The following is a 12,702-nucleotide window of genomic DNA, read 5'->3' on the forward strand; positions in this document are numbered from 1 at the left end:
CAGAATGCTACTCCTTCGCCATTTCTAACCCGATTTCGATTCCGTTTGCTTTATGTGATAGCACTAGGTGAGGGCTTCAAAACTTGTACACAGAATTTTGACCTTTGTCTTCTTTGACCTTTGACCTTGATTTTTGACCTATATTGTACATTGGCTACAAAATGCTACTCCTTCGCCATTTCTAACCCAATTTCGATTCCATTTGCTTTATGTGATGGCACTAGGTGAGGGCTTCAAAACTTCTACACAGAATTTTGACCTTTGACTTCTTTGACCTTTGACCTTGATTTTTTACCTATATTGCACATTTTGTTACAAAATGCTACTTCCGGCGGGGACATATGTTACGCACCGCGTAATTTCTACTTTTCCTTGTTAAACCCTTGCGTTGTGAGCTCATGCGTGTGTGATGAGTGTGTGAGTGTGTGCATTGTGTGTGTGTCTTATCCTTTTTTTTATTAAAAAAAAAGTGTGTGTAATTCTCTCTTCCCTTTGTATGGAGCTACAGCTGTACAGCGCCCGGGGCTCCAGCTCCATGCTCAAGACAGAGCTAACGGAGGGTGGAACATTTTGGAACACAATCACTAATTGGTCCATCTCTGTTTTTGTCCATTTCTTTCTGTACGAAGGGCTCCTCAGCAGAACCGCCACCTACGAATGGGGGGCCGGGGGGCGGATATCGAATGACTATCACTTTAAACCGCCAAAAGTAAAAACTGAGTAGAGAACTTAGAACAGGTTTCAATGTTTGTGCATGAACTGTAACAAACTCATTTAAGATTTACTTCTAAAAAGAACAGCTGTCCATGCTTTCACAATCAGTGTCAACGACATGCCAGTAAAGGGTCTTCTCATTCAAATGTTTAATACGCTATAATGGTGCCACCCATTCGGCAGGTGGTTCGTGCGAAGTACATACAGGAATGGCGGTGACACATGCCTTCGTTACACAGTGGTGGTAGCGTAGCGTCAGTACGCGCGCTGCGTGCTTTAGCGTGCGTGCGTGTGTACCCCGTGAAGAATGCACTCGGCTCAGCCGTAATGCCATACAGGCAGCTGCCAGGCGGGCTAGTGTACACAGAAGCAGTAGTGCAGTGTGTATGGAGACGTACCGGCGGGCGACGTGATATGATGGATAGGAAAAAAGAAAAATAACAAGGAAACTGTAAACATGGCGGCTGTTGCATAGACTCGGACTCGTGCAAGTAGTTGAAAGTGTTCGTAGGTAGTGAGTTGATTTTATGGATATTTGAAAGTAATTCTACGGAAACATGCCGAGAGTACAAGAAGGGGAATTGTCCCTGCCACCAGGATGGGAAGAAGCGAGCGATGTTGATGGCAAAGTGTATTTTATTGACCACAACACGCGGACAACAACATGGATAGATCCTCGCGACAGGTACGTTTATACCTCATTGCAGCTGCGATCTTACCCGCAAGGTGGCCGTTCGCGGCTCAACGGAGCGGGAAGATCGGCGCTGCTTGCGACGCTCGCTAGCGAGTTCGTTCGAGTGGCTAGCTAAACGTTAGATGGAGCTTCACCCTTCAGTTAAATCATAGATTCTAGTAAATCTATATCTATTTTGATTGTTGTTGCTAGTCCAGTTGTAGTTAAGTAGTTATTGTGGGCATCGGAGATCAACAAAGAGATAATTGTGCGCCCGTCGATATGTTTCTAATTTACAATGTGGTTTGCAGAATGCAGGCTTGCTTGTCTGGCATAAAATTACAGGGATTACTTGTTACTTGTTGCAGTAATCCCATTCGCAGCTCCAAGGAAGCTATACCGGGATGCAAATCGTGTCATGTGCCAATGGAGGTGCCAAAGTGACAAGGTTGTGTGTGTCTCTCTTATGTACAATAAAAGTGAGAGTGTCTGTGCAAGTAAAAACATTGGTCCCTTTTTACAGCATGTGGGACCCAGCAGGAGGTTGCATCTTGTTGATGAAGGGCAGCGCAACCTCTCTGAACGTGGCTGGGTTTGGAGTGAGTACCACAGATCCTGGTAAATTATTCCACAGTCGAATTGACCTTGGGAAAGTTGCAAATTTGAATGCGTCTATTGTAGCTTTGGGTATGACATATTTGGCTGGGTGGTCATGTCTTCCGAAGTAGGTTGCTGGTATGATTCTGTGAGGAAAAGGCATGGTATTCTGAGGTCGTAATTAGTGTAAGTCTGTAATTAACTTCGTAATTAAGTCGAGAAGTTAATAGGCCCTTAATCATGGGCAAAATTTTGGTATTCTGAGGACGTAATTAAGGCATGACTAAGTCCCCTATAGATAATTTAAATTAATTATATTTATTTTTAGGTTCCCAGCCATGGTTCCTCCCATCTAGGTCACAGTGTTGTAACGTTAGATCTAAGTTAGACCTAATTGTTTATATTCCATCCAATCAGATGGGATGCGTTGTTAGAAGCCAAAATGATGATTACACGCGTAAATATGCCCTCAATGCACGCTCCTCCATCTCCACACACCCCCTGTATTGGCTGTAATTACAACCCAAGAGCTCCGTGCGCGTGCGCACACTCCGGTCTTTTGATTACATCCAACCCTTCACCTACGCACGCGAAGAGCTCACATAAAAATAAAATGACAAAATTCCTCGAAGATCGCCTATATTTCTTTTTTTCTCTGAATTCTACGGATACTACATGTGTGACACCAAGATTCAACCGCTCCTCAGTTGCCGAAGACGGTAAGCATCGTTGTGGCCGAGAAAACGCGCTGTAATGCATGATATCGGAGTAGTTAATGACACTCTTTGGTATCATTAAGTTTTCCATTAACTTTCATACTTAATTACACGCTCAGAATACCGATTTGTATTTAACTCTGTGCTTAAGTCCTCTTAGAAGTGTGCGCGCATTGATACGCGCAAGTGCGCAATACTTTCCCGCCAAAACGCTTGTTGTCATGGCAGTTAATAAACCCCCCTACTTAATTAAGCTCTCAGATATCAGAATAACAATTCGGTAATTAAGTGCTAATTTACATGTACACCTTAATTAAGCCCTCAGAATATGGCCTCTGTTTACCTTTGGGAGCAGTGATTTTAAAAATGTTCAAGATATCACATTTGATGCATATGCGTAGGTCTGTTGTACCACAAAACAGCCTAGTACTAGGCCTAATTAGGCCATAAAGTGTAAACTTCATGCAATAAAATAAATAAAGGAGATATCACCATTTTTCTCAATAAATCGTAAGTTCTGTAGACGGTTTAATCTGGAAGCATTTTTATTATAACTACTAGTATTTAATTCACATTTCGTACATTTATCGATAGGCTTAGCATCGATTTTATCGATTCAAATATTTACAGTGGTTGTTTCTATCCCTAACTCATATTTATTAACTTTTTTTTTACACTTTATGCATTGAATGTTTTGAGGCGACTCACGGCTCCAATTCACGAAAATTTCATGCCGCGAAAATATCGCGTTTTACACAGAAGATACAGTTTAAATATACATTTGTACATCACTGTAATAAAAGCAACATTTCATAGATACAATGTGCTCACCAGCTGCTTGAAATCTAAAGACTTGAGTGGGATTTTTATGGAAATGGACACAGCTACCAGCTCGTCAATATGCTATACGTCCATATACTAGTAACACATAGTGATAACAAAAGGTACGATATCAGCGCACGCACTGCATGCACTTCTACACTCTTTAGTGATACTGTAAAAGTGGAAATTTTTGCGGTGTTGAAATTTTCGCGCATTTCGCGCAACCAGAAGCTAGCGCAAAAATAAAAGTACGCGAATATTTTTGCATGCCATATGTTCCAGTAGTTGATGTCTTGATTCTGTGGAATTAAAAACACGCGAAACTCTTCTTACCCGGCCAAGCGTGAAAAATTAGTCGCGCAAAAATATCCACTTTACAGTAACAGAGTGTGGATAAATTGGTTTCCAAGCTAGAGCATCCCTCCTGCAAATTTGAAACACGCTAACGTGCATGGTGATAACCAAAGGATAGAAGTGCACGCACTGTATGCGCTTCTATGCATTTTGGTGATAACTGATCACTGGTGAATCTGTTTCTCTGCTATACATGTAGTATCCCGCACAGTAACCCTATTTAGTAGACTTTCACTTTCAGTGTAAATGTGTAGTCCATACAAGTAGAAACATCTACATTTGACTCCCGAATCAATGTTCAATGCAGTGAAAGGATCTAAGGGATCAAATGAAAGCGACTATTAATAAACAAAGGCAAGAATGAACGAATCCCACATGCTGCAAATTTTTAATTGCTTTAGAAGTGTACACTTTTTTGTACATTGTAGGATCTGAACTGTCGAAAAAATGACAATGCACAATGATATACCCAATGGACTAACTACTGTAGAAAGTGATGCAAATGACTGCCATATGTACACATGTGGTTAGGTTTTGAATCAGTATGTACCGGTAGTCTTCAATTTGAGTATTGTAGGATCATCCTTTTTGGCAGAATGAAATGCTTTCATCTCCTGATTACTTAGGAAAAACTTGTAGTTGTGTAAAGTACCAAAATTAAGGCTCTATGTTGATAGGAGGGGAAAAAGCAATTAAAGAATATTGCCAAATCTTTATGTCAGTGTTACAAGTACAATTGTATATTTCATAAAAATGACCATAACCCGTTGAGGACAGACTGATTCTGCCACAACATGCATTTCCCATAGACACCTGCCTGAGTATACTCAGGACTAGTCCTCAACGGGTTAAGTAGAAGTTACAGTATTGTACAATTTTTGTACACGTAATGTACACTGTACATGTACAAATTGTACATCATGCAAAAATGATAAAGATATTAGACACGAATGCCTGAAGTCAAGAGGTGATTATTAATTTATTAAAGAATGTTTACATTCAAAGGAAAGAGGAAGAATGTACACGATACTTGTGTATTCCCTCATATCATGCCTTCAATATCATGCACAGTGTTACATGTACAGCAATATGTGTACTGATGTACAAATGTGCACAGTACACAGTGTACAATGTACACTGTATGTCTTCCATGCTTTAATCATAAATATGATCTTTAGGAAGTTGTTGCACTGTTTTCTTTTATTTTTCCTTTAATATAAGAACTGTTGTGCTCCAAATAGTGCATAGACTTAAGTTAAAGTCTGTACTGCAATATCAAGAGTTTTCATAGAAATTACATAATTCAGGCATTAAATAGGAATGATGGAAGGAGTAATTAACATGGAGGGACATCAAGGGCGATTGTCAATATTTTGCAGGAACTTTATCTACTTTGTTCGTTGCCTCGTATTATCAGGACAGGTAAAGTATGACATGTCTGTGACGGACTTTGGAAGGAACCTGTGTCATGCTTTGCATTCCAAAGATAATTTACAATGGCTGATTGTTTGTTCTGTGCTGACAAAGAGGCGGGTCTAGGAGCCTACAAGGGAATTTTAAGTCTTTGGCTTACATACAAACAGGCTTAAATTTAGAGATGTGTCACCTGTCTTGTGGCATACAGCGTACATGTACATGTACAGTATATCACTATATGTATGGACACACACAACACTTTATGCAGTTACCCTGGTGTTCACATTAGTCGTGTTCAATATAAAAAATCTTTTACAGAATTTACACAACATAATAAAGGAGTATACAGACTGTGTATGCACAGTGATTCATGTGCAGCTGTAGTAGTCAAAGGCAATTTAAAAGTTTATTAAAGTAGAAATAGAAATGAACATACCGTAAAGTTCCGTGTATAAGACGCACCCGTGTATAAGACGCACCCCTACTTTCGGACCTAAAATTAAAAAAAAAAAAAAAGAAAGAAAATTTCCACGCAAATATTGCGTGTGTCATACATATTTTTTCAGCACAAAATTTCCCTAGAAATGCAGCATGTATTTGCTCTATTTTTCGTTTCCTTTTATACTTTCTTTTAATGGTATTCATCGGACATCGGCAAAATATGGAAGACGCAAAATGCGAGACTTGTCTCGGTACTCACTTGCTATTGTTTCGCCTTTCAAACATGGTACATGTGTCATGCACATCGTACTCATGAGTGTACAGTGATCTTTGCTGTCATACATGGCAGAGGGCGTCTCGCGTATTGACGCATGTCAGACTGGAAGGTTCATTACGAAAAATAAGAAAAACATCAACAAGTGTAGCAGAGGGATCATACGGCGAGACGTACGGTGCGTACGGTAATTACACTCACTGTTGTTTCGCCCGGAGGGATTACCAGTAACATGTGTGTCTCTTGTACCATGCTTGTATGCACAGTGCTAGCCTTTTGCAAAAGGCAGCTCGCTATAATTTCAGCACACGCACACAGAGAGCAATGGACTTGCACACACAGCGCGCAACGGGCAAGCGCGTTACGATCCGATCGCTGTGTGCACGCGACTCCTTTGCAAAAGCCTCTCAATAGCTCTGCAGCAGCTGCTGCCTTTGCCAAAGGCTTGCTAGCTAGCTAGCTAGCTACAGTGTAGCTATGCTATCCTAGCTGGCCTCGTGAAATGAAGAGCAAACGAACGACACGGATATAGGCATGCATGCTTCACACATCGTTCATATTTACGGTGACAGTGTCGATCCTACTCCGTATTTTACAGCTTTTGTCTATGGCCATATTGATACTAGTACATTGATAAGTTTACGGTATTGGTAATTTAGTAATGATACCTGTACATCGCGTATTCCAGCTACTAGGTTGGCTGTTGGTAGCTTGGTAGACTGACATCGGTAGCATACAGCAGTGCTGTTACAGCTGTTGTCTATGGCCAGATAGATACATCGTTACTGCACAAGGCCGATCGTAAGTTTATCTCGTATTTGCAGCTTTTGTGTGTGTCCCGATTGAAAGATCGCTCATTTATCCGTAAGTTTTAGTGATTGCTTACCTTCCAAACGTCGATGGGCATACATGGCCCCAAGTTGGCCTTATAAAATTGGGTGTACATGACGGATTTTTTTCCGTGATTCGACTGTACCCGTGTATACGACGCACCCCCGATTTTCAATGTTTTCTGAGTAAAAAATAGTGCGTCTTATACACGGAACTTTACGGTACAATTGTAAAATACATGAAGTCTTGAATAGTCCATGTCTGAATTTCATTAATTGTTTTCAGGAAAGGGTAGGCCTATAGTTTGCCATCACAACTTCAACAAGAAGCATTCTCTCTGAGTATTACAATCAATGAAATCTGTCTTGCCTACAGTTGTACATGTTATATGTACATTACTTCCCTCTCAATTTGGTGTATTGGTTGATATACAAAGGAACAAGCAAAATCTATGACACAATAAATGAGGAAATGAGTGAAAAAGACGTACAGTGTGCAGTGCCATGTCTTTGGACTCTGTACAAATCTTTTTGCTAAATATGGGTTTTAACTGCAGCAAATGTGTTTTAATGACAAAATATAAACCAAGACAAAAAAGAAAAAGAGAGGCAAGAATCTTATTTGATGATGTTAGCTTCGAGTCATTTGACAGTCTCTTGTAGAGGTGTCATTCAGTACAGGTCGTACTCATGACAGCTACAAATGTAGGAGGCGTACTATCTGCTGTGGTTCTGAGTGAGTGCGGTGTAAAGCCAAGTATTCCAAGGCAGGTTGAGGTTTTCAATGCAAATAGACAGACATTCCTGGAGTTGGGGCCCTGTCTTTTGGGAAAAAGACTTCACGGGTCTTTCTGTTTTTTCTGCTACTCTTAGGAGAGGGGGAAAAAATGGCCCTTGTATAGAGTGCAGCCAGTGGAGCAAAGAATTGATACAATTGCCACAATGTTCGGCCTTTCAGCAAAGCTATTACTCTTTTTGTAGTAAAAAGACCTAATTTGGGAAGTTTCCTGCTATGGTTATTGTACAATAAGTACAAACTGTAAGTTTGAATGACAGCAGTTCAATAAGCAACTAGTGTGTGGTACAGTTTGAATAGGAGTGTACTATAATTGAGCGATGACTGAGTGAGTGTCAGAAATTCACTTTTTTATATGCATAAATGTTATCAAAAGTGGACTCTAACCTTGCAGTATTGTGTTCTTCACAATAAATTCACAAAGTATTACTGCTTCTTCAGCTGAAGAGAAAGAAATATTAATCATTTGTGTGTGTGTGTGTGTGTGTTTAATGAAGAAATCAGTGAATAGGCCTAGGCATGTGTAATACTGAAAGTGAAAATTTGGCTTGAAATTGTGCATCATGAGTAGAGTGGTAGTGTTTGTTCATTGTCAGTCATCATTTGAAAGAGAAATAAATCTCACTTCTGCCATGATGAAAGTCATTGTACCCTTATCTGTTTTACAGTACATATAACATGTAGGTTCCTACAGGTGTACGTGTAGCATTATGATATTCAAACGAAGCATTCACAATTCTTCTTTGTAGCAAATTTTTACAAATTTTATACCAAGAAGAATTACAGTTTGCTTTGTTTAATACCAAAGTTTAAGAAATGTATTGTACCAACTCAAAATGTTACAAAAACAATCATAAAGCAATAATGGCAGTATGAAATAAAACTTCACCTACAATGTACAGTTGTACATGTACATGTACATGTATGTATAGACATCATACAGTAGCAACCAAGTTCAGTGCAATCTGGTGATCAATACTACTGACAATAAAATACACTATTGTAAAATTACTGAGGTCCGTGTTCTACTAGGGCCTACTAACAATGTACTCAAGGAGGTTCAAGAGAATGGAGTCACAACCGTCTTATTTCCTTTGCTAGATGTTCGATGCCACCGCTCAAAAATATTTGAAGCATGTGCCAAATAGGATCTGCCACACAGATACAAGTGTAGGAAGACAATTGACTCATGTCTCATTGCATACACCCTTGTACACGACACATGTAATCACCAGCCACTTTCTAAGGAAGATATGTGATGGTAATTAATTTTCGCTATCCCTTCTTATAAAAGATAGGTGGTACAGACATGAGGATGTGCAAATAGAAATTGCGCAAAAAATGCTGAAATAAAGATGAAAATTACTCGACTGGGCATACCCAGGCACTAATCTGATCTATCTATCAATAAAGAATAATACTTGAAGATTATTCCATGTTTTAGCTGTGGAAATCAAGTGGAAAAGTGGTAAAATAGGCTTTCCAGGATGGTACAATTTTACACATTTCACATGATACAGCTCGGATTTACACTTTTGCACAAATTTCTGCACGGGATTGACTTATGTTTTACATGTTTACATATTTTATCATTAAGTAGAATTTCATTTCATTCAATAAATAGATTTACATACAATATAAGCAAATTATAGCCAATATTATGTTAACATTCAAAATGAATCTTCTGGGGGGTGTTTCATCAACGAGTTCGTCGGAGTTTTCACCGACGAATTTGCTATCAGCCAATCAGACCAAGAATTTCATTAGCTTTTAACAGTTGTCAGTGTAAATCCTTGCGTCTGATTGGCTGATAGCAAATTCGTCGGTGAAAACCTCCGACGAACTCGTTGATGAAACGCCCCCCTGGGGGAATTTGCTATCAGCCAATCAGACGCAAGGATTTACACTGACAACTGTTAAAAGCTAATGAAATCCTTGGTCTGATTGGCTGATAGCAAATTTGTCGGTGAAATCTCCGACGAACTCGTTGATGAAACGCCCCCCAGATTGCTCAGCAAGACGGCGGCGTCGACCATCGATCATCAAAGGCACAAATGCACCTATGAAATTCTTTTGTACATCAATAGAAATCTGACAACTGTTTGAATAATTTCAGCCAATTGGAACTCCAACTCTTAAACCTCTTTACGTTTGGTGTACATTATACATTGTACTTGTACTCTTACAGATGTAAGAAAATTGCAGTACCAAAGCATGTGGAAGGGGGGGGGGGGCCCAAATGCAAATTGCAATACCAAGTTTATCACAAGTGATTATGTATGATGTCATGGGACCCAAACCAACAAGAGACTGTTTCTCCATTTCCATACCAATCAATGTTTAATGTTACACTTGCACATTGCAATGTACAAGTAAGAAGTGTGAAAAGTTCCATGTTTGATGTGATAAGTTACAGCTGCATGAATGTTGACAGGTCTTGCATTCTTGACATGTTACCTGTCAGGACAATGTAGTTTTGCCTTTTTTGGGGGCAAGGAATGTGGAAAGTACAGAATTCTTAGTTGATATCTGAAGAACTGAAACTTGGGACGAAATTTCAAATTGAGAGCCGTATTCAGTTTTCAAGGAAGAGATTAGACATGAAATCTGTGCTGAAATCAGAAACATTCTCTCATTCAATGAACAATATCAATATCAAAGTGAGTTTGGAGTCTGACAAAAAAATATCCTGGTTCCCACTGAGATTCAGCTCGGACAAAACATTCCTATAATATGAAGGTTGTCATTTTTCTCGAATAATTTTGAAGTTCCATTTTATCATTTGTTCTATATCTTTGAGTTTCTACAGTAATGTGTTTGTGAGATCTTACAAGTTTTTTGTCTTCTCCGTCGAAGGAACAGAAGTTGATACGTGTTTATTCCTAGTTCATTTCATCCATACACTGAGATTCTATTGTGACAAAACACACTAGATACAGTTTGTACTTGTACATATAATTGTAGTATGGGATGTAGATCAATTCTGTAATCCATTTCTGTTCATGGATGTTTAGCAAGTCAGTGGTTAAAACAGCTATCAAAGCATAGGTTGAGTTGGGCCTACCGTATTAACCGAAAACATTCACTGCACGAAACTTTGGCAAATTGCCACTGACATTCAATGCATTGCATAGACAAAACTTTTTGCATGTATTTTACATTTCTCGCATTATAAAAGAGCACTTGACTTGTCTCTTTCAAAAGGGAGGGGATAATATTACCATTAACAAAATTTAGTGACAAGTCAAGGGAATGTGTATTTTTTTTTTCTTGAGAAATGAAATTTTGTGGAATTCTTTTGTGGAAAACCAGTTTTATGATAATAAAGTGTACAGTGTACAACCATGCATGTGTTTCCTATACTACAGTTTTGTAAACTGTGTAAATCAGCTGAGTTCGGCACATACAGTAAGACACATGTAGTCATCATTTTGTACTTTAAAAAGAAATAAATGCCTTACAGACCATGACTTTATGACCCTATTTATACCAAGGCCTGGGCCAGACCTCCAATTGGTCTGGGTTTAATTTGTGGGGCTTGGCCATGCAATTTGTGCGTTTACTGAACATCAACACCAAGAAATTGGGCCTTTTTAGAATTTGCCGTGGTTTACTACATTAAACAAACTGATGGCATGCTTTCAACTGATCATCAAAGTGATAAAAAGTTCAAAAAAAAAGTAAATCCTTCATGTATACGAGCAAAAAGATGCTCGTATTTTGAACTAATTTTAGTGTATACAATGTAAGGGGCATTCACTGCACTGAAAATGACAGCAAAGTCTTGTAAAGATGGCAGGTATAAACTGGGTTTGAAACAATGGGATTAGAAATTTAGAGATTTTTTGCTCCAGTGTTGAGACACTTGCCATGATGCAAACTATCCTGCTACATGTATTTCTGAAATAGTAGAGCTCTATAACTCTGAAATACATTGTAATTACAGTCTTGTACAAGATTTCTTGGACTTGGATTGTGATGTAACTAGCGAGATTTTTACAGTATGTCCACACCACCGAAAATCTTAAGATACAGATAGTGATGCAAATATTGAGATTTGGATCCTGCTATAAATCTGTGTCAGTGTGATTGCCATTACTTTTATTTTTCACTTCCAACTACAAGTAACATCAAAGTAGGCAGGTTTCTGACTGATTCTAGGAACCACAAACAAATTGGGTTTTGTCAAAGTTGAAATGATAAGCTAATGAGGGCTGGCCCGTGTCCCTTTAAATGATGATCAAGAGATGGGGGCTTGATGGCCATTGATTATCTAGTTTATTGATTCTCAGCACCTTTTATGTATGACAAGCTGACACTCATGGGGTGCTTCATGGGTCAAGTGACTTACGGAGCCAAAATAGTCCAGTTAAGAAGCGTGAATGTCGAGCATCGATCAGAATTCTTGCTATTGTTGCTTGCTATTGATCACTTTCGTGTGCGTTGTCTCCACTCTACAAGGAGATGGCCATGTCATGACATGCAGTTGTTTCTTTATCCCTGTGTCCATTGAGGTACAGTGTAGCTAGCTCCTGGAGGCTACTCATGACATGTCTCTTTAATGTTCCCCATGAGATGGATGTAACCAGGTTAATACATTCTTGGACTGACTCATAATCAATGGTGAGTGTTGTTTGGTGCTTCAGGCATCATGCAGTATACACTGTATGCATTGCTAGATTGTATCCAGTGTTTACACTACATCTGTGATCTGACATATTTCCTGTCCAGTGCTCCATACACTTGCTGAATTTTGCTGACCAGTGACCTACAAAGTATCAACATCATTGCATATTGGGTTCACATTTAGGTGTGAATACATGTTTGTACATGTACATTGTACACACTCACACATCCATATCACAATGATTATGTATTGTAATAATTTCATATGTTGAGCACAGATAATGGCTGTGTTTAAGATGCATTAAATCCAGCCTAAAAGATAGAGGTTCGTGTGCTTGGTTTATTAGAGAAACATATATTTTAGTGACCCTACAATCTCGCAGTGGGCCTCTGATCATCTCAAAAAAGGGCCTTGCATCTACACAACTACTTAGACCAGCAAC

General features: G+C 39.1%; 1 protein-coding gene across 1 annotated transcript in view; it reads left to right on the forward strand.

Annotated features, from left to right (window-relative positions):
* The first annotated feature begins 1,271 nt into the window (after positions 1–1,271).
* Positions 1,272–12,702, forward strand: part of LOC139745339 (protein KIBRA-like) — a 40,309-nt gene continuing 28,878 nt past the window's right edge. The window contains exon 1 of the mRNA XM_071655737.1: positions 1,272–1,399. Coding sequence (XP_071511838.1) covers positions 1,272–1,399 — 128 coding nt within the window. The remainder of the gene's footprint in view (positions 1,400–12,702) is intronic.

Source organism: Diadema antillarum, unplaced genomic scaffold, assembly GCF_040938485.1.
Source record: "Diadema antillarum isolate AM-2024a unplaced genomic scaffold, OU_Dant_1.0 seq00001256_RagTag, whole genome shotgun sequence".
Lineage (NCBI taxonomy): Eukaryota > Metazoa > Echinodermata > Echinoidea > Diadematoida > Diadematidae > Diadema > Diadema antillarum.